The sequence below is a fragment of the Prionailurus viverrinus genome, chromosome A1 (genome assembly GCF_022837055.1).
Source record: "Prionailurus viverrinus isolate Anna chromosome A1, UM_Priviv_1.0, whole genome shotgun sequence".
Lineage (NCBI taxonomy): Eukaryota > Metazoa > Chordata > Mammalia > Carnivora > Felidae > Prionailurus > Prionailurus viverrinus.
Window position 1 is genome coordinate 118,353,774 of NC_062561.1, and position 15,769 is coordinate 118,369,542.

Here is a 15,769-nt window from a genome sequence, read left to right on the forward strand (position 1 = left end):
CCCTTTTCGCGTCTCCACGGTGTCTGCAAGGTCGTCCTGCGCTACCGAGGCCGCCCTTAGCCCCGCCTCTCCACAGTCCAGTTTCCGACTCGGTTCGGCTTCGCCACCTGCGACCCCCCCCCCCCCCCCCCCCCCCACCGCTGAGCGTTCTCCCCACTCTCTTGCGGGCGGCAAGCGACGCCTCTTCCAGGGTAGGCCGGGCCCACGTCCATGCCCTTGCCGCAGTTCACCTCCCAGCCAGCCCCCACTTCCTTTCGCGCAGCGCCGGTCTTCCGGCTAGGCTCCTTTCTAATTGGCTGGCTGGAAGCTTCCTCGGGACTCCGCCGTTCGGAGGGCGCGACAGCGGCCTCTCTAGCCGCCGCCCGTAGGTCTGGCCTCGCTCTTTGGACTGCGAGCTCTCTATGCTGTTGGCGACGACATGTGGCGCCTCCCGGGACTCCTGGGCAGAGGTAGGGGGCGTCGGAGCCGCGCGTCGAGAAGCAGCTGAAACTCCGAACTGGAGAAGGGCGGGCCGGAGGACTGAGCCGAAGCCTGAGCGGGCTGGGTTAAAGCTGAGGAAAGGCGGGGCCCACGGGGGCGGGGCTACGCCCGCTGGTCAGGGGCTGCTAGAATTTGAGGTGTGAATGGGGCTCGTGGGGAAGAGGGTGGAGCTTAGGGCCACGGAGATGGGTGGGGCTATCTAAAGGGGGAGGGGTCAAATGGCTGGTGTTCCGAATTCGTGAAAGGTGGGTAGTGGCCAATGGAGTGCGGCACCAATGAAAAGAGGCAAGATTTAGAGTCAGGGCGCTCCAAACATTGAGGGAGAGTTTGCGTAGGAATGTCTGGTAATTTCATAATGGTGGTTGTCAGCCCTGGGAGGACATCAGAGTCACCCGGGGAGCATTTTCAGAATATACCCTGGATGATCCTGGTTTATTGGCCTGGGTGGCACCTCAGAAACTGTACTAGGCAAAAGATTCCCACTTATGTCCTTGTTTAAGAACTTACGCAGTGGCAGATGCCAGTGATTCCTGGGTTCCAGGAGTGGGGCTCTGTCAAGGAACAGAGGGAAGATTGGTGGGCATGTTGAGATGATTGATCTTTGTTATTATACATAGCTCTTCCCCGTCTGCTGGGACCCGGCTTCCGGGGGCTGACTCCAAAGTCTACCAACCCAAATGAGCCTCAGGCTGCCTCCTCCACTCTGCTGGTCCCTGTCCCCAGCTTTGACAGGTGAGATATTACCATTCCGTCACCCATCCCTTCCCCTTACCCCCCACTCCTTCCACTTGGGATATAACTTGATAGCTTTTCTTGCCTCATCTAGGTCAGGCCCCCATGGCCCAGGCCCAGGCACGAACAAGGGCCCAAGGTCTCATGGATGGAAGGATGCCTTCCAGTGGATGTCTGCCCGTGTCTCCCCAAACACCTTGTGGGATGCCATATCATGGGTAAGGCTTCCCAGCTCTGTCCTTGACCTTCTGTGTGGATGAGAATGATCCTGCATGGTAATAAAGCCTAGAAACAAGAGCTAGGGCATCATTGTCCCCACACTCAAAATGTGAGTAACCCATGTCATTGGGGCATATTTGGGGGAGATATTGCGGCTCCTCTTCCCCTCTGCCCTATTTCTCCTTTCATTCAGTAAACATTTATTTAACACCTTCTCTGAGCCAGGCATTTTTTTTAGGCACTTGTGACACAGCTGAGAACAAGGTAGATGTTATCAATGAATAATACTAAATAGCTAACATGTTATATATTAATGTAGAATATTATGTATGCGTTATCTTGTTTAATCCTTATAAAAATCTTGCGAGGGAAATATAATCTCTGTTTTATAGATAAGGGAACTCAGGCTCTGGACCTTTAGGTAACATGCTTAAGGCCATACAGCTCTTAAGTAGAGAAACCAGGTTTTATTTTGGAGCTCATGCTCTTAGCTACCATGCTCTACAGATTGGTTGCTCTACTTAGTGTGGCTTTGTAAAAGCACCTAGTACAGATCCCAGTACAGAACAATAAATATTTGTTGACTCTGATGTATAAAGTTAGGTGCTCAGTAGTGAACATTAGGTCCAAGAAGGCAGAATCTTTGTCATCCAGGTTCTGCACACATCACTCTCATTTCTGTCACATCTCATCCCTGTCACTTTCATGCTGTGTGCTTTAGGCAAGACTTGACTTCCCCGAGCATCAGTTGTCTTATTTGTAAATTGGTGTCATCAGCGGAATGGAGCCTGGAATGTATCCATGGTAGGGCCACTTCTCTCTGGTGCTGTGGACTAGGGGTATAACATACTTTGGAGAGGGGAGCATTTTCTCATTTTGTCAAAGATCTGAGCCCTAGAGCTATTCTACAGTGAGTCCTTCTAGAATCTGGGCTTGGATTCTGGGGGTCCTGATGCTGTCCCTCAGCTGTGTCACTGTTGCCCTTGTGAAAGTGTATGAGCTGTCCCAGTATTCTGGATACACGTCTCTGTTATTTACATGCTGGCACCTTCTCTTCCTTCCGGCCTCAGCTCACACATCACGCCTACAGAGAGGCTATCCTTAATGCCCTATTTTGTCAGACCTCCCTCTTATGCTCTGTGTAAACTCCTGATTTCTTTCTTTCTTTTTTTTTTTTTACATTTAGCATAATTTGTTGTTGTTACATTTATTTCTCTGTGTACGTGAATTTTGTCTTTCTCCCTCAGTGAAGATATAAAGTCCATAAGGACAGAGATGTGACTATCATCTTTCCCAGTGTACCCAGCGCCTGTTGTAATAAACAGGTATTTGGGTGTGGACAGGAAGGGGCAGGGAAAACCAAGCAGTCTCTGAGCTAGGAGCTAGCTTAGGTTTTCCACACACCTGTCAGAGAAGAGACACCTTCAACAAGCCTGTATGTGTGAATGTGTCTGTGGTGGGGTGGCTTGGTCAGAGAGAAAGGAAGAGTTGTGCCTCAGGCCAGAGAAAGAGAATGAACTTGATGGTGAGCCCTGACCTGTCACTGCATTTGTGGCCAAACCCCAGCTTACCACATTATCTTTTTGCCTGCTTAGACTTTATTCATTCACTCCTTATGCATGTAATAAATACATGTGTGTATTTATTAGTGCTACATCTTAGCGTTCTCCTAGGCTCCAGGGATACATGGGTGAACAAAACAGACATGATTCCTGTCCTCATGGTGCTTAGAGACTAACAGGAGAGACAGACCTTAGCTAAATAATTGTCGAGGTGATTACTTAAGTACCAGTGTGATCAGGGCTCTACCAGGCAAGTTTGGGCACCGGGAGGGTATTAGTTGGCCTCAGCCAGGAGTCAGGAAAGGCTTCCCAAGGAAGTGGCGTTTGAGCTGAAGGGTGAGACTGAAGGAGGTAACTGGTGCAAAGCTGGGTCCCCAGTGTGCTGTCTTTCCCAGGGCACTCTGGCCGTGCTGGCCCTGCAGCTGGCAAGGCAGATCCACTTCCAGTCGTCCCTGCCAGCAGGACCTCGACAAGCAGAGCACCGCTCTTGGCGCAGACCCCTGGACTGTTTCCTCTCATCTCCCTTGTGGCATCCACGCTCCTGTGAGTTTTCAGTCCCAGGGACAGGAGGGCTAGGCTGGGAGTTTTTCTAGGCCAGGAAGCATCTCTGGACACACCTCAGGAAAAGAGCCATCAGCAGCTCCTTGCCTTTCCTATCTGAAGTCAGAGGAAGGGGAATGTGAGGAAGTTCTACCCACCCAGGGTGTGGACCACCCCTGCCCCTCAGTGTCCTCCCATGTCCTCCCCTCCCCTTCCATGAAGGGAGCCCCACAGGGATCGAGGCTGCTTTAGATCTTGGGTGTGGCTTCCTGCTTACCTTTCACCCATGACCCTTCAGGTCATTCTCTGGTCAGTCATTCATTACTAAGTGAATCTTCATTGAATAATTACTATGTACCATGGTACACAGGCGATACAGCCCAGGGGTTAAGGCCCTGGAGTTAGTGTCAGGGTTCAGGCCCCATAGCTGGTGCATACTAGTCTTGTGTCCCTGAACAAGTCACTTTTAACTCCCCCGTGCCTCAATTTTTTCATCCATAAGATGGGATAATAATAAAACCCACCTCATAGGTCTCTTGGGAGGATTAAATGAGTTAATACCTGTCAACGAGTTAGAACAGTGCCTGGCACACAGTAAGTGCCCAGTAAGTATTAGTTTAAGGTCTTGTCCTTATGCTTATAATCATTATCAATATTACTATCAAATAGAGTGCCAGGTGTCGGGGCTACAACTGTGAGTGAGGTAGATGCCTCCTTGCCACTGGAAGAATTCAGGCAAATGAAGCATTTATACCTAGGGCAGGAGATCAGCATAAATATAGGCCCCTCTTGACCCCAGCAAAGGAATTGGAGGAGGAGGTGGAGGTGTGTGAAGGAGGAAATTCCACATTCTTCCGCCGAACCTCAGGGAACACTCAGTCGAGCCTGAGCAGACTGAGCTGATCCCCTTCTGATGTGACTACTCTTACTGGGTCTTTCCAGCACTCCGGAGGCACATTCTCCCCAGCTCTGATGGCCCAGCTGCCAGGCACACTGGCCTTAGGGAACCCAGGCTGGGCCAGGAAGAACCCTCCACTCAGCCTGAGAACCTCTCTTCATACAGCTCCGTGAGGGCATCTGGTCTTCAGGGTCTCTCTGAAGAAGGTATGTTTTCACCACCTAGAGTCAGCCAGAGGTAGAGGGGGTGGGGACTGGGCAGATGCACATTTGTTGCTGCTTATGCCAGATAAGGAAATTGTCATTCCTGTGAGGGCCCATGCTTTCTGGGGCCCTTTGAATGATTTTGATTCCTGGTGGTGGTGCTGGCCAGAGGGGCCAGGGAGACTGGGGCAGTGGGAGAAAAGGAGAAACCACACTTTCTCCTTTACCCTGGCTGGGTGTCACCCATTTCCCTTGCAGACCCTAGTGATCTCGGCTTCCTGCATGCCAGCAGTAGCTTCAGATCCGGGGCAAAGCCAGCCCAGCCTGTGCCCACCGGACAAAAGCAGGTATGGTTCAGATGTGGCCTCCAGACCCTCAGCACATTCCCCTGGGCAGGTTGCAGTTTGAGTGAACCCTCCCATGATGAGTCTTTATATTTCTTCCCCAGGAACAAGATAAATCAAAAACTCTTTCCCTCGAGGAGGCTGTGACTTCCATTCAGCAGCTCTTCCAGCTCAGTGTTTCCATTGCTTTCAACTTCCTGGGTAACTGGGTGGACCTTGCATCAAGGCAGGCGGATGGGAGAACGGAAAGGGTATGGGGTTGGTCAAACAGAGTTAGGGCAGGGAGTGGTTTAAATTGAAAGAATTTATCTTCTCCCGGGTAGCTAGACTAGACCTGGCATGGTGGCACAGTGGTGTCAGGGACCCATCCTCATGATTCTGCCATTCTTAAAACTGACTTCCGTCTCAAGGTCCTGTTTGGCTATTGCAGCTTTCTTTCTGGAAGGGGATAGGTGGGAAAGCTAAAGGACTACTCCTTCCCCACTTAGAAAGTTGCACAAATCAGTGTCCAGGATGTAGGCCTCTCACCACACCTGGTCACAGAGGAGCCTGGGAAATGTAGTCTCTAGCTTAATGTCCATGTGCTTACCTGAACATTCTGTTACTATGTAAGAAGCAGAAGAGAAATCTGGGAGGATACCTTGCGTTTTCTGACACGTTTAGGTGAGAAGAGACTCCTAAGGTCTGGAGCAGGCTCTCAAATGCACAGACAGGAACTCTTACCCACCCCTGGAGACTCTAGATGCCCCTCCACCACTTGTTTTGTTCTCTGCAGTGACTTGGCTTAAGTTTCAGGCCTTTTAATGCAGCGACCCAGACTGCCAACAGCATCTGTTGGAGTGTATTGGGCAGGTGCATGAGAAGGTGGGATTCTTTCAGCACAAAGCTGTTAAGCATTCACCTTTTCTAGGCCCTATTTTAGGTGTCAGGGATACAGTGATTCATGAGACAGAGTTCTTACTGTCATGGAGCTGATGTGTGAATTGAGGGGGAGAAGAATAAAACATTGCCAAATAAATAAAAAAGAATTTCAGATGATGGTGAATTTTAGAATTGTAAACAGGGGAATGTGTCAGTGACTCGGGGAAGGAGCAGCTTTTGATTTGGAAGTCCTCACTGATGGGAAGAACTCTGTGCCAAGACCTGACTGACAAAAACAAGCCAGTCTTGTTTCTGTATAGAGAAATAGCTTTCCAAACAGGGGGAACAACTAGTACAAAGGTCCTGAGGCAGTATTGAGTTTTGCTTGTGAAAGGAATAAAAGAAAGATGAGTGTGGCTGCAACTTAAAAATCTCCAGGAGAGTAGAAACAGATGAAGTGAGAGAAGGAGGAAGGGGATAGGTCAGGCAGGGCCTTCTGAGCCACTGTGGAGTGTGGATTTTCTAAGGGAGATCAGAAGCCATTGGAGGGTTTTACAGTGGAAGAGGAGGAGGGCAGTCACATGATCTGATGTACTTTTTCAGATCTCTCTGGCTGTTGTGTGGACAAATGTGGAGTGCAGGCATGCCAGAGGAAACAGGAGACTGGGTTGGAGCTGTTACTGATGGCATAGCAAAGTGTCATGGTGGCTTGGTCTAGGTTAGAGGCAGAGGGGACAGAGAAGAGAGATGGATCGAGGAGCCAGTGTGGACAATGGGGACAGGGGTGGGATCCTTTGCCCTCTTGAGTCTTCTCAAGGGCAGAGGGCTCTGTGCATCCTGGACAGCAAATTTTTAGGCAGCAGGGAGGTAACTTTAATTCACTGCTCGCTGAATGGAACCTGGCTTCTACCTCATTAGCTTTTTGTGATTTTGATGGGCCGACAGTCTCTTCTGAGGATTTTCTTGCCCATTCCTTCATTCATATATTCATTTATTCAGCAATGCTGAGCAGTGTGGCAGAACACAAAGGGAGCACAAGCCATCATCATATTTTGCATTTGTATAGAGCTTTCACCCTATGCGAAGTTATTTCTTCTACATTCTTTTTCTGCTTCTGCCTCCAGGATTTTGCAGTCTAATTGAGGAGACAGAGCTTGTACTCTGGAAACAGTTTAGTTCATGGAAAAAGGCTTGTATACTGAGTAAAAAGAGTGTTTGAAGCCTGAGTGTGGTCTGAAGCTTCCAGAGCAGAGGCAGAATGGGAAAGTCTGATGGTGGAGGCAGAAAGATAGCCCAGGGAGGAGAGACAACTTGAGCAAAGGTTTGAGTTGGGACTTGGCTGTGCCCAGCCCTGTCCGTGTTTTCTGTTTGCTCATTTGTTTGGATGATAAAACGGAACGTGGGTTTTGCTGTCCGGACACACCTGAGTTCAGGTCACAGCTGTCTTACTTTCTCTCTCACGGTTTCCCCCTAAAGGAGGATTAACAGTATCAGCTGTTATCAATTCGATATAGTTCATTACAAGCAGCCTAAGCCCACTCTGGCTAACTTAAGCACAAAAGGAATCTACTGGGATCTGTTGATCTGCCAAATCTCAGGACAGGAATAGAGAAGGTCCGGGGATCCAGGCGGCAGTAACTGAGGGACAGTGTCTTCAGAGTTTTGCTGTCAGAATAAACCTGCAAAAGCTATTTTCTCTCCTGCCTCAACCAGATCAGGATTCAGATTCCTGAGTGAGGGACTTACTGGTTGGGAAGAGCATAGCACAACGATTGATAGCACTGGGCAGCGGGGAGGAGGGCTGCTCTCCAAGGAAAACTGGGGTGCTGGTACCAAGAGGAGGATGTTGTATAGGAGGGCAGAACCCACTGATGTCTCTGGCAAACCAGTGAAATATTCGGAGGCTGGAAACATATGCAGAGTGTCTAGCACAAAAAAGAAAGGAAGCAGCTTATGAGGATCTGGCCAAGGATGTGGGGAGGTTCACAGAGGAAGTTGTGTTTACACTCTGTGCTTTCTTACAGGGACAGAGAACATGAGGAATGGGGACTACACGGCAGCCTTTTCCTACTTCCAGAAAGCAGCAGACCGTGGCTACAGCAAAGCACAGTACAATGTGGGCTTGTGTCATGAGCATGGCAGAGGCACCCCCCGGGACCTTGGCAAGGTACTGCACCTCCTCTTTGTCCCCAGGCCTGTCTCCTGAGCTGCCCTGCCCAAAGTTGACCTCCAGAAATGAGCGGCAGGAGGGCTTGGGGAGAGTTCACCTTCTCTCTCCCAGCCATGAGGGAAAAAGAAGACAGGAGCTTCTAACTTGCAGGAATTTAGATTCAGAAGGAGGCCAGGGACCTTGTCTTTTTTCTTTGCAGCTGTATCCTCAGGACCTAGAACCTTACCTTGATGAATGGATTAATTCATTGTAAAAATGTAGGATAAGTACGCAAAGATGTTATATATATATAAGAACGTACTTTTCTTAGAATTGTATATGATGGCAAAAAAAAAAAAAGGGAAAGCAACTTGAAGTTATTCAATAGTAAGTTGGTTAATAATATCTATGTGGGCCTTAAAAAATGATGCACCAAGGGCAGCTGGGTGGCTCATTTGGTTGAACATATGACTCTTGATTTTGGCTCAGGTCATGATTTCACGGTTCCTGAGTTTGAGCTCCATGCCAGGCTCTGTGCTGTGATTCTCTCTCTCCTTCTCTAGCTGCTCCTGCACTGGTCTCTCAAAATAAGTAAATATTTTTAAAAAATGATGCACTAGATCTATGTTTACTGGCAGGGAAGGATATTCATGGTGTATTGTTAAATGGAAAAATAGATTACAAAAGTATGAATGTTCTCTCTGTTTCTCCCTATACACACACACATACACACATTTATATGTATATGTGTGTGTGCGTGTATATGTGTACATGTATAAATACACATATATGTGGGAAGAAATTTGCAAAGCTGTAAAGTAAAAGTGAACAGAGAATGATCTTTAGGAGGCAGGATTGGGGGGGGGATTTTATGTTTCCATTTTTGGTTTATCTGTATTTTGCAATTTTGGCTTATCTATTTTCTGATGAATCTGTAATGATGATGTATTATTTAATTAAAATAGTTTTTACAAATTTCGCTCAAAGAGAAGGCTGGCTTGCAGAGGTATCAGTTGATTAGGTGTCTCTCCCTTTGTCCCAGGCAGTTCTTTTTTACCAGCTGGCTGCCAGCCAGGGTCACCGCCTGGCTCAGTACCGTTACGCCAGGTGCCTGTTGCAAGGCCCAGCCTCCACTTGGGATCCTGAGTGCCAGAGGGCAGTGTCCATGCTTAAGCAGGCTGCACACTCGGGCTTGAGAGAGGTGAGTGCCCAGGGTAGGGGTGGGGAGTCTCTCCTGGGCTCCTAGAGTATGCGGGGCCTGAAAGTGATGAAAATGCCTTTTTCCTTCCTCCTGAACCACAGGCTCAAGCTTTCCTCGGGGTGCTTTTCACCAAGGAGCCACACCTGGATGAGCAGAGAGCTGTGAAATACCTTTGGCTTGCGGCCAACAATGGGGTATGGGATTGCCAGTGTCCACACATGTTGGGGATCGAGTCTGCTGAAAGAGGGAATCTTGGAACTGGTACCAGGCTCTGCTGCGCATAGGAGAGGGTTGACAGGAACGCTGGGCCAAGCTTCAGGTCTTAACTGTTGCTGACTTACTGTGTGACCCTTGGGCAGGTCTAGTGGGGCCCTGGAATTGGCTGACAGCAATCTGTGAGAGCTGTCGGTAGTTTAAAATCAGCTGTGGGTGGAGTATTTGCACCACAGAAATGACTGCATGCTCCAGAGCAGGGCCTGTTTCACTGCAGAGCCAGTTGCTACGCTTACCAGCATATTCCTGAGCCGGTCACTTCTTGTTCTCCTCATCTGGAAAATTGCGATGGAATGACTGCCTCACCTGTCGACTGCTTCACAGGTGTTGTTGTGAGGATCAAAATCTAACTGAGGTAGCAGGTGTGTGAGTGCTTGGTCAGTTGAGCACAGAGAAGGTGCACCCTCATGGACGGTGCAGTTTGGGGAAGTCAGAAGACACTGCACAGTTTCAGGGGTGGCAGGTGTCTGGGGGCCTTGGCATCCAGGCTGCAGGACCGTGAGTTTGTTCCCCAGAGTGTTAGTTTCATGGGGTGTTTATAATAGGAAGGAAAACATGGTCAGATGGGTTTGGGAAATGCTGCACTAAACAGGTGTCTTCAGTGCAGGTGATCTCAAAGCTTCACCTCAGTGTGAATCACCAAAAAGGTGTCTGTGGTTTGCTGTATTCCTGAAATGTACTTGAGCAGGACTTTTTTGGGCACTGCGTGCTGAAAGATCAGGAGTAGTGGATTAAAGCAAGCCATGTGCATGTACTGGAATTTCCCTGCACTGGGGCTGCTGATTCTCGGTGTATTCTGGCCAACACAGTGGTACCTGATTGGACTCTTGGGCATCAGAATACTTTTTTGTTTTTACTCTGTTACCTGTAGTAGCTTTCAGAAGGGGACCAGTGTCACCAACTAGTACTGCCTCTGTGCCTGCCTTCCTTGATGGAGTCCCAGCTCTATCTCGGGCTGAGTGTGCTTCACCGTCTCATGTGCTAGACATGCCTGAGGGCACCTTAGTCCACTTCGGTCAGGACGCTGGGAGAAATGCACAGAGGGTGTTGGGCACGGTCCTGACACACACACCCACCCCCCGGGAGTAATTGTGTCTTTCTAGGTTTGTACTGAGCAGTGTTGCAGGGTGGCTGTTTTGGCCTTAGGAATGTGCAGCGCTGTGTTCTAAGCTGGTCTACGGTCATGAGTCTACCATATTTATTACATAGACTTTGCCCTGCAAGTTACAGAAACTCTCTCAAGAAATTGGACTCTGGAAATTAGAAGAGAAGTGAGACCATGGTTGGGAATCAACAGAGTTTTTTGTTTGTTTGTTTTTTAAGTTGGGTGCTTGAATATAGTAATTTTCCAGTAAAGAAGGAGAGATTAAAATCTCTTTAGGGTGGGGCACCTGGGTGGCTTGGTCAGTTAAGCGTCTGACTTCAGCTCAGGTCATGATCTCACGGTCTGTGAGTTTGAGCCCCGAGTCGGGCTCTGTGCTGACAGCTCAGAGCCTGGAGCCTGTTTCAGATTCTGTGTCTCCCTCTCTCTCTGCCCCTCCCCTGTTCATGCTCTGTCTCTCTCTGTCTCAAAAATAAATAAACGTTAAAAAAATTTAAAAAATAAAATAAAATAAAATAAAATCTCTTTAGGGCAACTAAAATAAGAAGAAAATAATAATAACAGTAAGCACTTATAATGTATTAACACATATAATTTTCATAACAATTCAATCAGGTGGGTGTTATTATTATTTCCCACTTTATAGATGAGGACGCTGAGGCACAGGGGCATAGAATAATATGCCTGAGGTTACGTAGCTGGTAAGTGGTAGAGCCAAGATTGGAACCCAGACAGTCTGGCTATATAGGTTGTTCTCTTAAGCCCTACCTGCTAATGCCTCTCTAAGGATCATAGTTTTCAGTGAGAGGAGAGAGGATCCAGCATTTTGGGCAAGGGATTATTAGACTTTTAACCTTTCAAAGGAGGGACACTCTCTGTAGTGTATGTTTTGCAGCCCCTGGGCAGAGATTCAGAAAGGCATTTGGGGCCTTTGAGAAGCCTAGCCTCTACCCTGGCTCCTGCTCTTCTAGCCTAACTAGGAGCCTGACTCCCAGGTTCCCCACAGTTGGGTTGGTCGTTCCTGTGGCCGTCACTTCTGTCTGCCTTCAGCATCAGCCTCAGCGAGAGGCTGCCACACTGCCACTCGAATCTCCCTGGGCAGAGGGATCCCCGGCTCCTCTGTGTTGGGCACACTCTGGGCCTCTGGCTTTTCATACTTGAGATCCCTTGGTACAGAGGGGACTGGGACTGGACCTTGAACCTATATGGATGAAGCCCCAGCTTGCCCGACTACCCCACCTTCCTCTTGCCTTAGCATTTCAGTTCTTCTCTCCTGCATGTGTGCATATCTGTACAGCTGTCTATTTTCCCTTTTAGGACTCACAGAGCAGATACCACTTGGGAATTTGCTATGAGAAGGGCCTTGGTGTGCAGAGGAATCTGGGAGAGGCTATAAGATGTTATCAGCAGTCAGCGGCTCTGGGCAATGAACCTGCCCGGGAAAGGTTGCGGACCCTCTTTTCCATGGAAGCAGTGGTTAAAGGTGCATGTCAGAGCCAACAAGTTCCCTTCCCTGAGCTCAGTGCCCTGTGACAGAGAAGGGGGTGGCAGTAGTCCTTGGTCTCCTTGGCATTTCTTGCCCCAGTAATGGGTAAGAGCACAGCTTTTTGAGTCAGACACACCTGAGCTTTAAGAACCCTGCTATGTCACTGAACTCCGACTCCCTGTCTTTGAAAATGACGTGGTTCTTCACTTCTGAAAATGAGGGTACTACTAGTACCTTACTTTTTCGGTTGTAAGGATTAAATGAGATGGTTCTAGAGGGCTTGGCACAACCTGGCATACAGCAGGTGTTGAATAAATAGTAGCCTCCCTGAGGATTTTTCAGGAGAGACCATATCCTGAGATTGCCTCAGTGCCCTGAATTACCCTTCGAGGGCTCTGAGTGCTCACTCCTGAGTCACTCGGGCTGGCTGGGGTTAACAACGCCAGGGGCAACCAAGCCCTTTAAGAAGTCCTTGCTCCAAAGTTAAGAACCCACAGTATGAGTAAGAGTCGCTCTCACCTCTCCTCACAGCCCTGGGGCCCAGCGATTTGGCAGTTAAAGGATTGAAGTCCTTCTCCAGCCCCTCCCTCTGCAGCCTCAACACTCTGCTGGCGGGAGCCTCACGCCTCCCACACGCCTCGAGCACAGGGAACCTTGGCCTCCTCTGTAGAAGTGGGCGTCTCGGAGCCAGTCCCAGGGGAGCTCTTCCCCCACACAACTATCCTTTGGAAAGGAGTCTCGTCAGACTGGGTTTTGGCTAAGGTAAGATAAGACATAGTTACTGGTGCTGGGGTGGGGAGGGTGCACAGGTTGGATGGCAACAAAAATAGGTGTCAGTGTCCCTTTCTGAGGTGGACATTCCAGCGAGAGCTGAGGTTCTCAAGCATTTTCAAGTGCTGGCTAATAAATGACTTTGACCTTTCCTCCAGTTGGTAGCCTCACAGGTGGGCAGTGGAAACATTGATAGTTATTTCTGGTTCTGTGCACGAAAGGGATTCATTCAGTGACCTGTAAAAAACTCTCCTGAAGGTTCCAGAGTCTTACCATAGCCTGTGACTGAGTAAACCACTTACATATACTTTCCCATGTGTCAGTTTCCTAGGCTTAGACTGCATGACAGATGTTTGCCAACATCTGACGTATGTGCTTCTGGTGGTTCATAAGAGGATTTTAGGTACTCTAATATTTTCTATCTTAGTAGTTGTATATTTAATATATAATGTAAAAATGTGACTAGCACATTATAGTTTCACAGATATTAAAAACGATCCATTTAAAGAAAAACATTGTGAAATTGGATAAAAGGGAGCACAGGTCCCACCCATGGTGGTTCCACGAATGGCTAAAACTTGAGGAACACTGAGTCAGGCCATTCCCAAGATGGGCTTCCGTATTCACTTTTGTTCGTCCCCAGTGGAGTTAGGATCATCTTCATCACTGATTTGGGAGGAATGAGTTTCTTGCCTACATACCTAATATGTCTGCTTGACTTTTTCAGACCGTCTCACTTCAGCCCTAAAGATGGAGCCTGTGGCTTCTCTGTTACAACTTGAGTCCCAAAGCAGAGGCCAGATATCTACACAACTTCCCAAAGAAACTTAAGCATCTGCCCCAGCATAGTAAAGAAGAAGAAAGTGTGTAAAGACCCAGGTCCTGGCCATGTCACCTTGCCTGGCCGTGTCCCCTTATGAAGCAGTGACCTGACCCACTACATTGTTTTCTCAGTTGTTGACCGAAGGCATTGGTGTATGTCCTTTGACCCTACAGAGCTCATGGGGGGCATTTCACTGCAGAAAGGGCCTTGGTGACCACTTAGGCCCAATGAGGCAGACTGTTGCCCGTGGTTTTATGGCTTTATGAGTCACCAGGCCAGGAGAAGACCAGGCCCCCTGACTCCTGGCTCAGGGCTCTGTTTTGCCAGTTCACACTAGCTTTATGTGTTACTGTCACATCTCTCCAATGTGAGGGAGTAAGTGGAGGCTTGGAGCAGGAAAGTGTAGATTTTGAGATCTTTGTTTGTGAAGGGTGTGCCAGAAATGGATGGGAGTTTAATAAAATAGATACTGGATTATCTCATCACTCTTGCCTTTGAGTATGTTGGGGAGAGCCGGGGGTGGGGCAGGGGGAGCTGAAAGCAGAGGCTCCCACCTCATCTCTAAACTCTCCATTAACCAATTTGAAGGGTCTTAAAAGCTTCTCCAAGGGAGAGACTTAGGAAAAAATGATTTCTGAGTCAACGCTAATGACTCCAATTACTGAATCTGTGAATAGCTATTCCCTGGCTTCTGGATGTTAGCCCAAATTCAATAGCATGGATGTGGTTGAGGGTAGGGAGTGGGAGGGACCAAACCCTCTAGTAACTGTTCAGATGTGAAAGATCACCCAGCTTGGCCAGTTCAACAGTGGACGGAGTTGGGGGTGGAGGTTGTCTTCTCTGCTGCCCACCCCTCTCACCAACCTCCAGTGGCTCCTGCCACACTTTTCCAGCACTTTCCTCTTGTCATGGGGGCCCTAGACTTCTTTCAACTTTAGTGTCTCCCCTGACTGCTACTCCCTTTCCAGAGCTGCTCTGCACGCTGGCCTTCCCACCCCCACACTGATCCATCCCCTCATGCGGCTGCCTCCCACAGATGTCTCCTTGGGATCTGGGACCTTGTCTTTGTATTCTGGTATCCTCAGCACTTAGCACAAGGCCCACGCTAGTAGGGGCTCAAATACACACATTGGTTAAAGGTTAGGTTTTTAAGCTGTACAATGCACTAATCTCTGCAAGAAAAAAAAAGTTTCTGTGGTCAAATAAGTTTGGGAAACGCTATACCAGACATCCCTTTTTTTATAGATTTACAGTGTACATCAGCATCTTTAAGGTTTCAAGAAGTCCTGCAGTAAAGAACTTGGTTAACCCCATGTTTCCCAGCCTGAACCAAGCACAGAGCCCAGCCACACACAGATTGCCGATCAAACTTCCTGGGGCACCTTCTGTAAAATGTCATTTCCTGCCCTCCTGTGGGACCCTACTCTCCAGTCTCCTCCCCTCCTCTTGTCATTTTGGCTTACCGATTCCTTCTGGGGAAGGAGTGGCAGTTCAGACAGCCGTGGGACAGCGGGCGTCCCATGTTGAGGGCCAGATGCAGCTCTCCTTCCCCCTCAGTCATTACAAGTTAAGTACTGATTCAATTTGGGGTGCTAAACATGGAGGTAGGATATTTTTAAGCTCTCCTTGTGGAAAGGCAGGATGGAAGAGTCGTGAGAGAAATGTTGTCAAGGGACCAGAAATCCTTGGCTGTTTAGTCACTGCGGTCTCCGTCCATCCCCAAGGGGTGGGCCTTCATCCACAGACCCAGGCACTGCTGTGCTTTCGCCATTACAATTCCATTGTTAATGACTTGTCATCAGTGCCCTGAAAGGAAATATGAGGTGGGGAGGACAGGGGAGTGGCCCCTGCCTGGGTTAGGTACAGGGTGACCCAAGTTTTAGGACCTGGTGCCCTTCAGCAGTGAGACTTTTGTGCGAGGCTGTGCTGACTCAGTTCCCTTATCCAGAGATGTTGCTTTCAGGGATCCTTGACACAGTGCAGACAACGCTGTTCGATTCATTATATCTTCAGTGCTAATACAGTGCAGGGTACTTAGTAAATGTTCAGTAAATATCTGTTGAAGGAATGAGTGATTTTATGCATTGCCCCCTTTCCACCCAGTTCCTTGCACCAAGCCTACCTA

At 48.7% G+C, this 15,769-nt stretch overlaps 1 protein-coding gene across 1 annotated transcript; it reads left to right on the top strand.

Moving 5' to 3' along the window:
* Positions 1 to 305: 305 nt before the first annotated feature.
* DELE1 (DAP3 binding cell death enhancer 1) lies at positions 306 to 14,126 on the top strand. Its single transcript, XM_047871652.1, has 13 exons — positions 306 to 449; positions 1,098 to 1,212; positions 1,307 to 1,430; positions 3,389 to 3,536; positions 4,476 to 4,637; positions 4,893 to 4,981; positions 5,083 to 5,179; positions 7,864 to 8,006; positions 9,031 to 9,189; positions 9,291 to 9,383; positions 11,882 to 12,047; positions 12,582 to 12,812; positions 13,549 to 14,126. Exons 1-12 carry the CDS (start codon positions 419 to 421, stop codon positions 12,809 to 12,811), a joined length of 1,557 nt encoding a protein of 518 aa, XP_047727608.1. The 5' UTR covers positions 306 to 418; the 3' UTR covers position 12,812; positions 13,549 to 14,126.
* Positions 14,127 to 15,769: the final 1,643 nt, after the last annotated feature.

What these genes read in the sequence shown, in the direction of transcription:
- DELE1 (XM_047871652.1), top strand. Translation starts at nt 419, where the DNA reads ATGTGGCGCCTCCCGGGACTCCTGGGCAGAG. An exon ending in CCTGTCCCCAGCTTTGACAG is followed by an intron (nt 1,213 to 1,306) that starts GTGAGATATTAC and finishes TGCCTCATCTAG; the next exon opens with GTCAGGCCCCCATGGCCCAG. An exon ending in CTTGTGGCATCCACGCTCCT is followed by an intron (nt 3,537 to 4,475) that starts GTGAGTTTTCAG and finishes GGGTCTTTCCAG; the next exon opens with CACTCCGGAGGCACATTCTC.